This window comes from Cygnus olor, chromosome 16 (genome assembly GCF_009769625.2).
Source record: "Cygnus olor isolate bCygOlo1 chromosome 16, bCygOlo1.pri.v2, whole genome shotgun sequence".
NCBI lineage: Eukaryota > Metazoa > Chordata > Aves > Anseriformes > Anatidae > Cygnus > Cygnus olor.
In genome coordinates this window covers 5,106,005-5,123,615 of record NC_049184.1, presented here as the reverse complement: position 1 = coordinate 5,123,615, position 17,611 = coordinate 5,106,005, and the positions used below count along the sequence as shown (strand labels likewise).

The following is a 17,611-nucleotide window of genomic DNA, read 5'->3' as shown; positions in this document are numbered from 1 at the left end:
TCCTCCAAAACTAGAGAGCTGTTTTAGCGAGCACAGCTTGCACAAGGCTGAATAATTTGATTTCTCCACCATGGGAAGGACCACCACAAGGTGCATGCAGCTGGTTGTTTCCTCAATGGGAGAGCTCAGGACATTCTTCCTCCTAGGGAAAAACAGCTCCTGCAAAACCACGGTATGTGAGGACAGCTCCTTGCAGGATGGTTCATGTATGACTGGTTACATGCACTGAATATCTGAAGTGCCTCCCACAGAGCAGTACATTCCCTGACCAAGCCTTTCAGTCATACGGCAGGTCCCACATCTGATGAGTTCATCACAAACCCTTTCCCACGCTTATTTCCTAGACTTGCTTGGCTTCTTCCACAACACCCACACCTGTCCCCAGCCTGCACCTCCAGCTCCCTGCTGTCTGTTTCCTCCTTTGTTCACCATTGGTCTCTACCTTGCCCAAATCCTGCCCAAACCAAATCCCCCCATAAAGCACTCCTACGTTTCTGCTCCAAACGTTGAGATGCTCAGTCTATCCCTCCTTCCCAACACACATTGGATTACCACTATTAATCCTGATTCACTATTTTACACCCAGCCTCTCCCCTGCCCTCCAGCTCTCTCATCCCTCTCATTTTCCCATTCTACCTCTTCCCAGCCTTAGCCTCAAACCCCTCCACACCATTTCATGCCCTCACTTGGGTTTCCCAAATTATCACCTCCAACAAGCCCGTGACCTCCCTTCCCAGGGAGGCAGGACAAGCACACAAGCTGAGCAAGCCACAGCAGACACTAGCCCTGCCTGCTGCAGATCCCATCCCCATGTGGCCAGCCCTTCCAGAACAACAGGACCCACAAGCAGCTGTAAGGGCCCTTACTGAGCTTACTGATCTTGAACTGCAAATTTGCTAAACTCTAGAAGTATTTCTGCAGCCCCAACTGTATCCTCAGCCCTCACAGGGCACCCTGCTCATCGATGAAACACTATTTTGGAGCAACAAACTCAGTTTGGTCCTGTATGCCGAGATCCCTTGCCCTCCTCAGGAGCTGCAGAGTTGGGTAAGAGCAATCATTTGAAGGAACCTGCAACAAAAAGGCAGGTAAGACTTGCAGAGTTGCCCATGGGAGCATATAGGGAGAGATGGAAAGGAATGCACTGGCCTGTACCAAGCTCCATCAGTTTACAAAGCAAGCTTAACACAAACAGACAAAAAGAAAGTATCAGTACTGAGGATGGCATAAAATCCAACTGTGTCAGCATTCAGCTTGTTAATTATCCTCCAGATCACCTCCCCTCTAAGTTCACTGCTGGAGCAGCTCAAGTTGAATCTAAATAAATATGAGAATCAGAGGGAGACTTGGAAGTCAATACTGTGAACTAACTCCTTCTACAAATGGATTTTCATTACCATAGGGGCAGGCGCCAGTGTCCAGAAAGCACCACAACAAGGGCAATTATTTGCTGGCAGTGCTCTGTATGCACAGGAGGTGCTTTGCCTGGTTTGCAGCAGTAAAGGGCAGCTGGGCTATCGATCAGGTCAGACGCATGTCGCTCCTGGAGGCATCAGGGGTTTTAACAAGCCGCGCAAAGGCAGTATTGGAATTGTCACAAGTTCACGCTTGGTTTGGAAGGCAATTTGAAGCAGATTTATTGACCCCCTTTCCCTTTCCTGCCATCCTCAGGGTATGGAGGAAAGCAGAGCTGTCCAGCTCAAAACCTTGCCAGGACTTGCCAGAAGAGGTCCCTGACAGGAGCCTCTGGAAGTGGGAAGAGCTGAGTGCTGATGCCTGCAAAGATTTCAGGAGAAAAAGCATCCAGTTTAGAGCCCAGGTGACTGCAAAATGCTGCTCCTAAGAAGTGTTACTTCTGTCCTTCTCCAGCAAAGCCCTTTCCCAGCTGTTTCTATACCCACCCTGGTCTCACCTGAGCATTTCGTCTTGCCCAGCAGGGCAGGATCCAAGTGAGAGCACAGGGAACTCCCTTCAGGTTTTCCTCTCCCATGCTCTGAAGCTTTTGGTTTCCTCCTCTGACACAAGTAGAGGTAATAATAGGAACAAGGGAGGACAAGAGGTTACAAGAGGAAAGCACAGGGCCAAGTGCCAACCCACAAAATGCAGTCCCTGCCTGCTGCTGTGTGATGTGGGAAGACTGGAGTAGGCCCCACAGCCTTACTCTGCTCCCACACTGGCCAGTCGCAGCATACTCATTTCCCAGCACTGAGAGCAGAAGCTTCCTCCGGTTTCCATTGTAGGTTAATGCCAATAAGCACTGAGAGTCTTAAACTTCTCCAAGCAGAGACCTTATAGGTCACACAAGAATAGAAATCAGCTCACACCTAATCAGGGCCCCAGCTACCCAAGCAGCCCTTTAGGGTGATCACAGCCCTTCAGGGTGATCACAATTTTTTTTTTTAAAACATAACACTATTTTACAGCACACAGTAATTAGATTTTTTTAAGACTTGACAATATACAAATATATCAAGAAATATGAAAATTAAAGAGAAATTAGACTCCTTGTGAACAGCAAAAGAGCTTTCATCTTTCAGCACTTGCTAAGAATTTCTGTTTCCCAATCTAGTGCCTTCTTGACAAAGCTGCTTGGGAAACCCTCCTTAAGCAGTTACCCTTGCCAGTTGGAGGTCACAGTAACACATTGGCTAATGTCTCCTAACTCAACTCGAGGAAGATGACAGCTTTTTGGAATATTGCCTGAGGTAGCCTTCAGCCAGTGCCAGCACACTCCCTGACCTATAAGCCAGACATTTGAACAATGAACAGCAGGGACTGAATAAAAAGAGGCACATGAGTATGAGTGGAGAATTAAATAATTAAAGTGTTAAGGAAAATGGCAGGGAGAGGTGAGGTGGCATCTAGCAAGAGGGGAAACAAGGAGCAAGTGCCCCTGTGATTGCATTTAAAATTCAAATCAGCCTGCAACTGAGCTATCACATGTGGCCACAGCCTAAGCAGGCAGAAACAGCAGTAGAGGAGGGTAAGTTATAATTACTTGGGCTATGATTATCAGAATTTGATTATCAGAATTAAGAAGCACTACAACATTTCCAAGAGCTACTGAAAGCGAGAAAAGACATCTCAAAGCATATCTTTCCAGCCAAGGTGTTTGTTTAGGATTGTCAGATTACTAACACTTATCCAAAGTGAAATAAGCATAGACAGACAAACAAACAGGTCTGGATAAAAATAGAGAACAAATTCGGTGCACTCCCAGAGATCAGAGAAGTTTACACTTCAGCCATTTGCAAAAAGCCCATCCATTTCTCATTCCCTGTTTCTTTCCAACTTTATCCTCCTGTCTCCGCAGCATAGACAACACCAGAAGAGCTAGGGAGATGGAAATCAAACTATTCCTGGGCACAGCTAGTCTTGGTGAGGGTTTTGTCCTTCTTGCTTGGTCTAAAAGATAGATGGTTCCCTGAATCTTTAGAGATTAAATAAGAAATAAAACACATGCAAACAAAACACATGCAGAGGCTTCCACTCAGACACTTCTTCCCAAGCTGAGCTTGGAGCTGCCACAAGAAGGCTGGTTTAGCCTATTGCAGACTATGGGGTCTATAGCAGTAGAGAAGAAGGGCCACAGAAACCTTACAGGTATTGGGCTGCCCCCCTGCAGCTCCAGCACAGGGAACCAGGGATACCCCAGCCATGTGCAACATCAGAGTCCCCAGCTGCCAAGGGGACCACAGGACAACACAAGTCAGTACTCCTTTAAGTTACAGCCTGGATGCACAGCATCCAAGAAGGTGGGGAAGGTTATTTCTGTTCTGTCCTCATAAGGAGGTCTCAGAAAGGTCTTAGGAACACAGGTACTTTGGAAAGCCCTACCCTACAGCACCTGTATTACTTGGACAGATCCTGAGGTACAACTGCAACAGATCTGACACCTGCAGTTTTTTACATTACCTCTGGTGGTATCTGGTAACTCCAAGGTGCCATAAGTAAAGACCAGGTGGGAAACAGCAGCCAGAAGTAAGGAGTGCTACACAGCAGTCATGAACCCTCAAAACACAGCCAGAGGAATTCCCACCATTCAGAGCAACTTCAAGCTAGGAAAAACTAGAAGAACAGATCCTTGGGAAAGAAAAGAGTCACAGGTGGGTTTTTTTAAACCCTTAAATATACCAACTGTTCAAGATTCAATGCATCCTTGAGTGATGTTTTTCTGGAAGCATCTGAACGAGTTGCTCTACTTAGCACAGAAAGGATGGTCACTGATGTAAGAGACCCACACTCATACAGTCAGTCTACCTCCAGTGCAGTTTAGTAGCCCATAACTTCCCCTTATGAACCTAAACACCTGGAAACAACTTCTCCTGAGAACCTATGACTGATTTGCCTTCTCCCACTGTACACCAGGCTCCCAAGGTAAGAGCAGTCAATAGTGACTACAGGAATTGGGTTTAAGCAATAAGCAAGTATACGCCCCAATGATCCATAAGCAGAACATGTATGATTTGCTAGATTGCTAAATTAATATAGATCTGATCTGCTGCACTGGTAAGTCAGTGTGGAATACAAGAGTGTTCAGCTATTTGCTTTAGATAGAGGTGCTAAACTTAACCTAGGTAGCCCTGTGCAGCTTTGCTGTAGAAGAACAGAACATACAGCATATTTCCCACCAAGCAGCAGGACTAGTTCAAATGCTTCTTCCAGTAAGTGCCCCACTTCCCTCCCTACAGGTTCAGCTGTAATTACATCACAGAGACTGAATTTACCTCTCCTCAAGTTCTTTGCCAAAGAGAAATTGGTCAGCAGTAATCAGAGAGCATGCAGTGGAGAGATGACACCTGCAATTTATTTCAGGTCTCAACAATAGCTCAGCCTTGCAACTCAGGTTGGCTTATTGCTTTGCCTCCAGGACAAGCCAGTTGCTATTTAAGGAGTGCAGGCCAGAGAGCAGTCTAATGGTCTCTCAGTGAATCTAGACCTGAAGCTGTGCTGTATCAGGGTTTCACATTGCATCAGTGGAATAACAGAAGCCAGAACTCAGGGACCACATGGTCCTGCCACAGTACAGCACTAAGCCACCACACAGTGGTTGCAGCAATAGCTATCTCTACTTGGGAGAAAAAGAGTAGAAGACCATAGCTGCTCTGCCACAAGAGAGCCCTCTCCCTAGTCCCTGCTTCCAACCTCCAAGAGGAGCTATTATTAGGAGTACTGTCAGTACTGTCCAGCAAGCCTGAAAGCAGCAGGCTGTTCTACCTCTTTGGAAGAGAATCAGACATGGTGGCTGAAGAGCCCCTAGCTCACCTGCAGTACCTCCTTCACCTGCAGGACCTCCTGGCCAGGAGAGGTCAGTACTGACAGGACCAGCACCCATAAGTTTGCCACTTACCCCCAAGAACTTGCCTTCCATGAGTCTGTATCTCATCCAGGCAGCCATTCCTGCAACCTATTATCCTACCACAGACTGGGAAGCCCCCACCAGATAGCAAGAGACAACTGCAGTAGGAAGATTACACCTAGGAGGCCAAATGACAAGTGTCAGGATTCTAACAGCTTCCTACAGTTTCTCCCAGCATGGGAGAAGCGCCAGGAGGGCACACACAGGCCTCCAAGCTCAGGAGTCAGATGAAATTGCAGCTTGGTACTTCCAAACCTATCAGCTGTAATCCTTGTTGTACCAAGGATGGTTCACCATTTCTTGCATTCCCAAATGGCACAAGCCTAGCCTGTACTTATGTCATCTAGAAAGAATGATTAGAAAGATTGGTACCTACTCTTAATTCCCCAAGCTGTAGTTCCCCCATAAGCCTCAACACCACTACTTACAGGCTTTAAAGTGAGTTTTCAGAATCCAGATCCACCTGTTTTTTCCAACTAAGCAGTAATATTGCTCTTGAAGGTGCGAAGAGTATAGATCACATCTGACGAGCAGTACTCACAGCACCTCTCCAGAAGAGATGAGGCAGTAAGCATTTCTGCATGCAGTAGTTTTATTTTAAACAGTTATGCTAAGTCATATACATGAAACTGCTAGGAAGAGTTCTTTACATTGCATACTGTGTTGAAAGATTAAGACCAACAGCAACTATTGCATGAGTACAGGCATCACATGGATACACCATGGAAGGACATACCTTAGACAGCTTGCTAGGGAGGTGGGAACACTGGAGACCTTCAGGTCTCTATCTTGAGCCAATGCTCAGCCGCAAGCACCAAGGAGCAGTCCTGCTAACCTCCACTACCCCCCTGAAGAAAGATTTATTGACCCAATGATTATTCAATGTGACAGCTCCACCTTCAGCTGGGAGGTAGGGTAAAGCTATCAAAGTCCAAGCTCTCAGAGTCAGGCCTGTGCTCAGGGCCTTACCCTTTACAGGGAGGTGGCAGAAGCTTCACGAGCCCCTGCTCCTTCTGTCTCTGCTTCCTCCTGCAAGACCCCCTCCTGCAGAGTTTCCTCCTCCTGCCGAGGAGAGAAGGGTCCCACCAGCCAGGACAGAGGCCTGTTGTCCTTCAGGTAGTCCAGCAGCTCCTCCATGCACTCCTGGATCACAGCCAGCTTCCCCCGGCTCTGGGCCAAGACACTGCTGGACAAGTCCTGGAAGGAATTTGCTGCTGAGAAAGAAGCATGAAGCTCTTCTATGGTATTAAGGGATTGTTTCACCTTATCCTGAAGGCTCAAGGGAAGGCCTCGGATTGCAGACATGATTTTACAACAGGTGATTTGCAGCTGCTGTGTGATGCTGCGTGCCATCAGCAGGGCCAGAGACTCCATCTCCTGGGAAGAGGCAGAAAGGACAAGATCAGGAGTACATTAATTAAAGAAAAGTAAAAGGGCTCTAGGCATCCCCTTGCACTCCCCCAGGGATATACCTCTGGCTCGGCAGAGCTGGCATATCTGCTGTCTTTAGGAAACTTTCTAGTCCAGTCCAGCCACATCTGGCACAGTTTCTCCTGCCCTTCCTGAAGCTTTTTATTAAAGCCTTTCTTAAACACCTCAATCTGTGCCAGGGGGGAAAAAAGTTGGTGTCAGGACACATCAGCTAGTAATCACAGGATTTTATCACAGCAATGAAGATGAGACCAAGACAACCTTTTGGTCACCTCCTGCCCTCCAACAGGGAGGCCAGGCTCTGCCTACCAGTTCAATGATGGAGTGAAGCTGTGCAAGAGCCTCCTGCATGCCCTGCCAGATCCGCTTCATTTTATCTGAAGAGTGCAGGTAGGCAAACTGGCGAAGTTCATCAGAGACAGACCCCAACTGCACAAAGTACCTCCTCTTCTCCTGCTGCTGCTCCACAGACATTATACCTGCACCCTCCTCAGACGCTGCCATTTTGGCTGAGGAAAGAGACAGTACCTGTAAGCAGCTGATCAAAGGTTCTTACCAAGCAGAGAGAAGAAGTGTCAGGAGACCTTGGACTAGGAGTCAGGAAGCCTCCAGCATGGCACTTTCCACTAGCCACATTCCAAAGGAATGGAGCTGACCACCCCCCATCTGATGACCCCATTACAGATAGTCACATATGTTGTTTCCTGACCTAATTCCTCATTTCCAATAGGGAGAGAGTTTTCTTCTGTTCTCCCCAGCACAGCCTCTGCTCTGCTCACAGCCATCTGGCCCACTCTGGAGTCCATGACCATCCCCACACTGCTGGTTACTGCGGATCTGGCAGCTTCCACACCACTGTGAAGAGCACCCTTAGTTGCATCTATCACCTCTGTCACTCTGCTGCTCACAGCGTCCTTTGCCTCTGCCACTGTGGATGACACCAGCTCTTTTGTTTCAGAGATAACCTGCAGAAGAGATTTATGTCAGGTAAGGGTTTAGGGTGAACTGCACTAGAAGGACTCTGCACAGTGTCTGCTTGTTATGTGCTCCCATAGGAGCTTGTACTGTGCACCTAGGGGGTATTTCATTCCTTCTGGGAAGCTAGATCATTCCCAAGGTTAGAAAGCCTGCAATGACCAGCCTGGGACAGCACAGCCTGTAAATCTCACCTGGTCCACTGGCTTTTGAAGGAGTGGGACCTTTTCCCCTAGTTTATCCAAACCTTTGGAGGCATACTCATTTGCTGCAGCAACTGTTTAAGAGAAAAATAGTGTTAAAGCTTGTTTTTCCCGCTATTTTATCCCACAAGTCCTATCTGCCAGAGGACAGTGCTCTGCAAGGAGCCTGGACCAGAGTCCCATCCAGGCCACCAGGCCAGGCATGCTCTGCTGTAAGCTGAATTTGTAGAGCAGCTTCTTTTGGTCTCCACATAGATCTATTCACTTCAATAGCAGCCAATTTTTACTTGCATGGACATAGCCACCTACACGGATTTCCCTCCTATAGGTCCTTGAGCTCTTGAATAAAGTTGTGTAGTCCTTATTTCTATAAGGAAAAAAAAATGTCCCAAACCCCAGCATGCCAAGGATCCAGGATCAAGTAGTAACCAACAGATAGGGATACCCACTCTGGACTTAAAGTGAACCCAGGCCAGTCACAGACTTTTGTCAGATACTTGTCATTAGGAATAGCCCCTCTCCCTGTAAGAGTACAGAGCTTCTTCACAGGAGACAGAGCCACATTCTTTAAGGGCCATGGTAAAAAAAGAGGCCTTTTCCTTCAGCCTCTGCAAAGTTTCTCTGCAAGATTCTCTGCAAGAATCAAGCTATGTGCAACTGATATGCAAGACTTTGGACCTGGCAAGATCAGTTTTAGAGTAGCCAAAGTCAATCCTCATCTTTCAGGGAGAACATCCCTCCATCACGTTACTTGGAGTAAGACTCAGCTTTTTGACCTTATTTATAAGTCTGGAGTTGTCCTTTTAGAATGGAGAAGGAGAGGTGCATTCCCACACCCTAGGACTCCTCTCAGAGCTGGAAGGAGCCAGGGCCCTTCAGAGGCAGGTGCAGACCTCCCTTTCCACAGGGAGTTACCTTGAGGCTCCAGTGTAGTCAGAAGTGGCTGCACACAGCTGGCTGTGGCTTCAGTCACGCTCTTCACTCCTTTCTCTGCTGCATCACACACAGATCTGATGTAGGGGTGGCTCTCCTTAGTGGAGGCATAAGCTGTAGAAACCATGTCACAGGCAGAGCTGACAAAGGTCAGGCTAGCCATCTGATTTACTGCATCCTAAAAGGGGAAAGTAGTCATGAAGCTTGCAAACATGACACTGAGCATGCAACTATGCAGTGTTGCACCAGAATTTCTACTTGCCTGTTCAAGTCACCTGGCCTACGGAAAGCAAGACAAGCCTTGCTTATACACTTGCTTTAAAGTCCACAAGCAAGCTTGAAATCAACTGTGGAGCACTGACACTTATAGCCAGTCCATCCTGGAAAGGTTTTCCTCCAGTGCAACACTACCCAAGGGACTTCTGAGTCTGCAGACAACCTCAGTGCTTCTGGACACATCCAGTTCTAGTTTATTCTGTAGAGCTATTTAACAAGCCAACACCCCAAAGAAAGCTTCAACCAAACAGGATCAGGTTGGTTGTACACAAACAGGCTTTACACCGCTCTGCAATGAGCATGAAGTTGGTCTTGGGAAACAAGGCAAGCGCAGGAGGTTCCTGGGCTGCTGGAACATGGGAACCTTTCCACAGGAGCATTGCCAGTGGAAAGCCAGGCTCTCAGCTACAGTATGAGATGAACATCTCTCCTAGCCAAGGACCAGGCCATTTCACATAGCCTAAGAGGTTATCCAAGGGTCCTCAGGCTTACCTGGGGCTGTGCTGCCACCCCTATTTCCAGAGTGGCTGTAAGGCACAGACTGAGCAGAGATGTTCCTTCCTCTGCACAGGCACAGCCTCAGCCACAGCAGGGCCACCTGCTCATACCTGCACCCCAGAGCTACCACCCATTTCATCTCACACAGGGCACCTACCTGTTGCTCCTCTTCCTTCACCTCTGGGGAGCTCTTTGCAGCTTCCTCTTTATCAGGCATAAGAGAGGCCATTGCAGCTGCAATGCAAGTAGTACCATGGTTTAGGAGAAGCTTGACCAAACCACTAGTGAGCCTCCAGAGGAGCTCCCCTTCCCGAGGGATGTTTCTTCCTGACATAATTAGGAAACTTTTAGTGTCCATTAAGGACAGACCCCAGAATGGGTCTCACAGAAACAAAGTTGTGTTTTTGCAATAAAAGGTGTTTTTGCAGTGGAAAATTCCACTAACCTTGCATATTCAAAAGTGATTGTGCAGGCACAACAGTAGCATAGCAGTGGGGAGTATGTTAGGAAGATAAGGGGAAGGTCGCACTGTCCCAAAACATGGAAGATAACTAAGAAAAACAGGACAAGCAGTGCAAAAAAAAAATCAGTAAAACCAAAAATCACAGGCCCTCTAGTCATGAGAGAAGGAAAAAAAAGGGGAAAGGAGAAATTAACAGTTGGTCAAATTAAGTTGTACATATATTGTACAGTAGCAAGTGTCAAGTAAGTTGTGAACCTGTAGTACTCAGCCAGTGAGGAACAGGGAAGGAATCAAACATCAGATAACAGGGAATACAAGGTTTCGGTATACTTTTAACATGCACTCCTGCTTACAGGATGCCTGCCATTGCAATCTAATTGCTAATAAAAATAGCTTTAAAGAAGACCCTACCTGAAAAATTGAGATACTTCTCAGTCCCCTCCCCTTACAGGGAAAAGGGGTCTGTGGAACTTCTAAAGCCAGTTAACATTTAGGTTTCACATTGCCCTTATTCCCCTTACATAAGGGAAGTCTTTCCCCACTCTGGATCTCTGTTAGAGAGATCACATTGATAGTAAGCACTATGCTTAGGAGAGGGATCTGGTACCTCCTTCCTCCCCGCCAAGGCTTAGAGAAGCTCTTGCACTAGGGGAGGTAGTAACAGCAGATTTAAAGGGGAAAATGAAAAAAATAAAAATAGAAGAAGGACACATTCAGAAGCCTGCTCTGCTACCAAAAGCACAGCCCAACCCCACCTAGCTTTTCACTCAATACCAGCACAGGCCATACCTAACCTTTCAGCCAAGGTCACAGGCAACCACGTATTAATTAAGACCCATTTCACTCTGTGATTAATCCAGGTAAGACACACCCAAACACAAACCTGGTGTTCACAAAACAATTACAGCCTTACCAACCAAAAGCTTTCCCTCCTGTAGCAAACAGTACCTTTTTCCCCTGTTGAACATAAGCAGGTAACCAGCAAGGAAGAAACAGGCACCACACCATGCCACCCCCCTGCTCCCTGCCTTTATATGCTGGATGGGGAAGTAGCTGGGGAGGGACCCTGAGTGACTGACAGCTCTGGGAAGCAGCAGAAAGGACCCAGAGTCTGTCCTGGCCTATAAGAAGTGGAAAGGGGCAGCGATGGGTTCTGCTGTGTCTCATTAATTGCTCTGTAATCAAGCAGGTACACATTGCTCTAGGCAGGGGAGCTTCTTTCAGAGGCTCCTACAAATAGAGAGAAGCAATGCTGGCGTAGCCTTCTATGACCTTACATGAGCTTCCACAATCTTTTGTGATCGTCTTCTATGATCTTGCATCAGGTCACAGGTACAGCCTGGAAACAGCAATTTGTTGCCTTTTTTTTTTATTGGGAAATAATAACCAGAAAAAGAAAAGGAATTAAAGAGATCCGGAGAAGGGCTTCACTCCTAATGTGGGATTCCTATTGCTTTTATCTGCCAGTGCTTGAAGTTTAATGCCGGAAGTACCGGAAAAAGGGAAACATCACTCCCCTTTTTAAAAAGGGTAGAAAGGAGGACCTGAGGAACTACAGACCTGTGAGCCTCACCTCTGTGCCTGGCATGATCATGGAAAAGATCCTCCTGGAAGCAATGTTAGGGCACATGCATACAAGGAGGTGATCCAAGACAGCCAGCACGGCTTCACCAAGGGCAAATCGTGCCTGACCAGTTGGTGGCTTTCTACGACTGAGTGAGTGCATCAGTTGACAGAGGAAAACCAACCGATGTCATCTACCTGGACTTCTGCAAGGCCTGTGACACGGTCCCACATGACATCCTGGTCTCCAAATTGGAGAGAGATGGGTTTGATGGGTGGGCCATTCAGTGGATAAGGAATTGAAGGAAATGAGCCTCATCACAACTTTTCAGTACTTGAAGGAGGCTTATAAAAAAGATGGAGAGCAACTCTTTGCTCAATCAGATATTGACAGGAGGAGGGGGAATGGTTTTAAACTAAAAGAGGGGAGATTTAGATTAGAGGTTAGTAGGAAATTCTTCACTCATAGGGCGCTGAGGCACTGGAACAGGTTGCCCAGAGAAGCTGTGGATGCCCCATCCCTGGGGGTGTTCAAGACCAGGTTAAATGAGGCCCTGGGCAACCTGATCTAGTGGGTGGCATCCCTACGGCAGGGGTGTTGGAACTGCATGATCTTGGTGGTCCCTTCCAAACTGAGCCATTCTATGATTCTATGAAGTAGCTGCTCAGCTGCTGCCTAACCCTAGAAGCACTAAAACTCAAGTCTTTCGTCTTGATGTACCCCGAGAGCCCAGTCCCTCTGCACCTTCCCCAGAGACCTACAGGGTGATCAGCCCACATGCAACACTGGTAGTACCAGAGCAGACTCCTTCTGCTTGGGTTCAGAGTGCACCTACTGAGCTGGTCTCAATACTCGCTTCAATCCACCTTCCTTACAATACAATTGCACAACAGCCATCTGATGTTTGCACATGTTTTGGGAACTACATCTTTTATTCCCCACTCTGCTAGGGGAAACGGGGGTCCCATGGTCCATCTCCCTCAGCAGAGCTTCACCTGTTTGCAGAAAGACCCGTCAGTCTCTCACCAGGTCTCAGACCAGGCAGGGTCCTGCATGGTGGTGGTGGGCATGGTCAGCAGGAAGGGGCAGCCAGCAGCATCTGGCTCCTGCAATGATTCTCCCTGTATGCAATGTAGTGGCTTTAAAATATAGAAATACTAAAATCAGCTGAGCAGTTTATACTGCAGTTGCTTGTAGTCCCAACAGAAACCTTTGAGTGGGGTGGGATTTTCATGTTTCAGGTACCTCCTCGTACCCTGATCCCACCAAGTGTCACCGCTTTACTTCTGCTTATGCATTGTCCAACATTTCAGCAAGCCTGTTAATGAGTGGGAGTTCAGCACTGAACCTTTGCAGGATCTGGGTAGATGAGAGTTTGCTTTGTTTGCAGGAGAACACACAAAACATTTGTGTTAGAACCTACATCCAGCACCCCAGCTCCTCGAATACAGCATCTGTCATTGCTTTCATTTAAAAAGAAAATCAAAAGAAAAAAAAGCTGTGAGTAGGTGGCACCAGTGAAACAGCAACATGGATCTGCTCCTCAGTTACCTGCCAGAGGAACGTGGATCCCAACAGCCAAGCAGACAGGACTGGCACCCACCCACACACAGTGCGAACTAAATTGCCTTCCTCCCTTCCCAGTATTCATGAGCTTACTCCCAGCCACCATCCATCAGGATACCATGGCAGCTACAGAGCCCTTTCCCCCGTGCAGGGAGCAGCCTGTTCCCTGCTCCCACAGCAGAGCAGATACCCCAAGGCAGCCTGTGCCCCACACCAGCCCTTGCAACCCCTGTTGACCATGTGCACAAGGGCAGACGATACACAGAGCCCTGGAAGCCCCTCCAGAGCCTCATGTCTCAGCCAGGGCTTTAGAGGCTTCAACGAGTGCTTAACATTTGTGTCGTGGTCCCTCCAGGAGCCAGTCCTGGTGCTGGGAGCCGAAACTGAGAAATACAGCAGCCCTGTTTGCCCGCAGGGGCAGAGTTTCTGCCCACATACACCAAGCTAATGGAAAGGAGACAGCACAGCAAGGGTGGCTGCAAATGATGCTTGTGTTGGCAGTCAGCAAACACAGATGCTTTTGGCAGGAGCTGAGCAGGACTCCTGCTGCTGGAGCCAGATAAAATGGTGGTGGATTGGTACATGGCAGAACAGTGGGGAGCAGGAAACGCGAAACCAGGGAGGAAAACAGACTGTAGCCAGTCCTTTATAAACACAAAACAGCCACCCTAGTAAATCCGGACAGCTCAAATGCAACAGAGATAATAGCAAATCCTTCCTAGTGAGATGATTAAAAATAAATCTGAGATTTCTATAACCTCTCTCCTTTGTCTGTGAAGCTTAAGAGGGAACCCAGGCAGTCTTTAGCCTGTCCTGACACTACCCACACCCCAAGTGCACAGTGCAGTGGCAGGGATGGGGTGAGTGTGCAAGGACAGTACATGGTGCAGGATGGCTTAACCACAGGGACGCGGGGGCAGCTCCAGGAAGAGCTGGGGTGAGTGGTGGCCGCCACCTTGCAGTGTGCCTGGCAGTGGAAGGTCCCCTGGGCCTGCAGAAGGAATCGAATACAGATCTACCGTAACTGCAGTAATGCGTTTGCACCAGCAGTTATATAATCTCATTACATGTATTTTTGCATTAAGGTAGGGCTACCGGGTTTTGAGAAGAACATACAGGTGCTGAATATCCACTGGGAAAAAAAAAAGGGTGCCTTGGAAAAAAAATGTTTGGCTGGATGATCCCAAACAGACACTGATTTGGTTGCTTCTGTTTTGGCAGCAATGGTTATAGGCATGTGTAAAAGCAGAGTTTCGTGTTCCTATATAACATTATTGATGAGCTATAAGATTTGAGGTTATTTAAAGGGATCTTCATTTCTACCTAAGTCTTTCTGATATGCCACAGCTGTCTCCAGATCTGGGTGCATGTGCCCTTGTACCTCTTATCTACAGTTCCCCTTATGTCTCTGGATGGTGAAGATTATCAGTAATTTAGCCACTGTGATGATGGACCCTAAGTACCATACGTTCTAATTTTTACACTAAATAAAAGGCATTAGCTGTGGTTTCTCGAGTGCATTTAATGGCAAACTCGGTGTTAGAAAAAGGAAAAGCCACTTCTGAATGGCCCTAGCTGCACAAAGATCACAGTGTCATGCAGTTTTCTGGATGATGAGCTTGGGCAGGGCTGTAAAATAAGCCTGTTGTAATGGCCAGGGAACTGCTGGCAAGTGAGATGCTGGAGGCTAATCCAGCAGACCTGGTGGTTCTGACATACCGTCTTTCCTCAGAGCTCGCTATCACCATAACAGAGAATCTGAGAGCAGTCAGAGTCTAAATTCCTGTTGTGCTCCCTTGTAACTTTCCTGAAAAAGAGGAAAAATTCCTCCGAGTACTCACTGTCCTCCAGACAAGCCCTGAAGCAGTGGTGAACATCATGTCAGAGGATCCAGCTTCCCAGAACGCCTCGAGGAAGGAGCGGTGTTTGTGCCATTTGCCTTTAAGTTTATTTTTCACTTTCTGCTTTGGGACGAGACAGCAGCATTGCTGAAGCACATCGCTCCCTGCACAGCAGTGGCTGCCAGCACCCACCTCTCACTGCTCCTCGTGTCCTCAGCCGTGAGCGTCCTCTGCGCAGCAGTGGCATTACGCCAGCAGTAGTGCCCAGGCTGGGTCTTGTGGTGTTGAGGAGTCAGATGAGTAGGTCCTCCACCCGACAGAACAACTGGCAAGGCTTTGGATGATCAGACTCATACTGAGGTTTATTCCCTCGTATGGGAACAGAAAGGGCTTTGAAATCTTGAGCTGTTCATGCAGCCTTCTCTGCCTGAGCTGAGTCTCCTGAGAATGTTTACAGGAGAAACTGCATTTTGAACCTGTGAAAATGGACACTTCCACTACTTACAACTTTTTTTTTCCAGCAGATGAGCTCCGTCTGTCACAAGAGCCTTAGGAGGGCCCCAGACTCTCTCGGGAGGAAGGCAGCTCCTGCTGTCCCACACCTGTCAGGTGCACTGAGGCACTGAAGATGGATCCCAAAACCCTGCAGGTTTCCCAGAAAAAGAAGACATTCATGTTTCTGCTCCTGTGCTGAGCTTGAGCTGCTTTGCAGAAGAAAGCCAGGCAGCTGGACCTCTCTCTTAGCTCCCTTTAGCTGCCTTCAGAGGAGAGAAGAACTGATTACAAAGAGGCAGATGCATCAACCTGACTCAACCCCTGAACTCCTGCAGAAAGCCGTTCAAAACCATACTGACTTCCAAGAAACTGCTGCTGTCCCCTCTTACCCCCTCTCTTTACCACTTAGTTCTTTTTGAAAGCAGGATGTTTTGCTAAGCCCTCTTGGCAGAAGAAAAGCTCCTACAGAGGCAGAAAACAGCGAGCAATTTCATGGTACAGGTCTGCTGAGGTTAGGACCAAAAGGCATGTCCTAGTGCTTTGTGTCACGGGGGAGCAGAGACTGCTTGGAAATTGCTGCTCAGATCCTTCGTAGTATTGACTGAGCCTTTCTATCTTGGAAAGGTGTGACGAGCATGATATCTGTCTGCCTGCTGCAGAGTTTGGCATAACTGCTGTGCACCTGGGTTTCAGCAGCTGGGTAGTTACGGTGACAACTGCCCAATATTGCCTTCCTTGGCCAAAGCTACAGAGCACCTGTGCCTGTAAGGAAGATAAAGATGAACAGTCAACATCAGAAATTAGAGGGGGACAAGAAAAGGCAGCCAGAATGGGTATTAACATTACCTTTTGCTCATAGGCAGCACAATTCATGCAGAGAAACTCAGAAAGCTGATGGTGTTGAACTGGAGAATCCTTTGCTGCTTGGCCACTGATGGTCAGGGTAGCAAAGATGTTGTTGTTTCTGTTTTGTTGTGAGTTTTTTTTGTTTGTTTGTTTGTTTGTTTTTCCTTTTCCTGGTCGTACTCATCTTAACTACAATGGTTAAGGAAGAAAAATATGTTTGTCTGTAGGCTGGCAGTGAACTCCTCAGCACTGCAGGTGAGTGCTCAGCTTTGCCCCTCTGCAGCTGAAATCTTCTTGGGGGGTGTGTGTGCATGTGGCTGGGAGATGGGTCTTTCTTCCTATCACTGCTGAGACCACCTATAGCTGGGGAAAGACACTGCCTGGGGTGGGGATGTGGAGGGCACAGGTGCTGCTGTGCTGTGCAGGGCACGCGTTCAGCAGAAGTCTTGTGCAGGAGTTATGGAGGGCAACTGGACCCAAAGGTCTGCTCCAGTCCATGCTGGAGAAATCAAAGAACCAGATCAGCTAATCTAAGAGGGCTACAGCTAACTAGTTTTTCTGTGTTTGTATCACATCTTGAGCATTTGCACTGGATGCAAATGAATGCCTGTTTCCGTTCTCGTTATTGCACTGATGTTTGAAGACCACAGAGCTATTGTGGAAAAGAAGGGCTCCAGCCAAGCCAGAGGAGAGCCTGTGGATGCTGTATCCATGGCGACAGCTCCTTCCACTTTCAGAGATCTGACACCAATTAGAGGCAGTCTTCCCACTGCTAATGATGGTAATAGGGAGGCCGGAGCACTGGGCTGGACCTGGAGGCTGTGGGACTCTGTCCCCAGTTCTGCCAGCTGCCTGCAGGGGACTTTCTCTGAGGTGGCTCAGCTCTGTGTCTCAGCTTCCCCGTCTTTAAAATGGGGATCATGATACCGACCTTTTTCTGCAAAATGCTTTGTGATCTGCTTATGAAAAGTGCCAGGTGAGAGCTACGATAACTGATAATAAACTCCACACTTACCATTAGAAAGGCAGTTCCTGCTCAAGGCAAGTCACAGTTCCCTTAACCAGAGATACAGTTTCTCAGTGCAGATCTGGCCAGCTACAGCTTCCAAGCTCTTTGCTTTGCTTCATAGAATCATAGAATGGCCTGGGTTGGAAGGGACC

At 47.8% G+C, this 17,611-nt stretch overlaps 1 protein-coding gene across 2 annotated transcripts; it reads right to left on the bottom strand.

The window, feature by feature from the left end:
* Positions 1-5,914: 5,914 nt before the first annotated feature.
* Positions 5,915-11,158, bottom strand: LOC121079161 (perilipin-3-like). Of its 2 annotated transcripts, XM_040576045.1 has the most exons (9): positions 11,087-11,158; positions 10,121-10,226; positions 9,833-9,909; positions 8,884-9,079; positions 7,960-8,042; positions 7,500-7,755; positions 7,100-7,299; positions 6,832-6,960; positions 5,915-6,736 (listed from the first exon to the last, which is right to left on the bottom strand). In XM_040576045.1, exons 2-9 carry the CDS (start codon positions 10,125-10,127, stop codon positions 6,332-6,334), a joined length of 1,353 nt encoding a protein of 450 aa, XP_040431979.1. In that variant the 5' UTR covers positions 10,128-10,226; positions 11,087-11,158; the 3' UTR covers positions 5,915-6,331. The 2 variants fall into 2 exon arrangements, with proteins under 2 accessions (XP_040431979.1, XP_040431981.1); XM_040576047.1 differs by lacking the exon at positions 10,121-10,226 and having other exon boundaries at positions 11,087-11,140.
* Between the last annotated feature and the right edge of the window lie 6,453 nt (positions 11,159-17,611).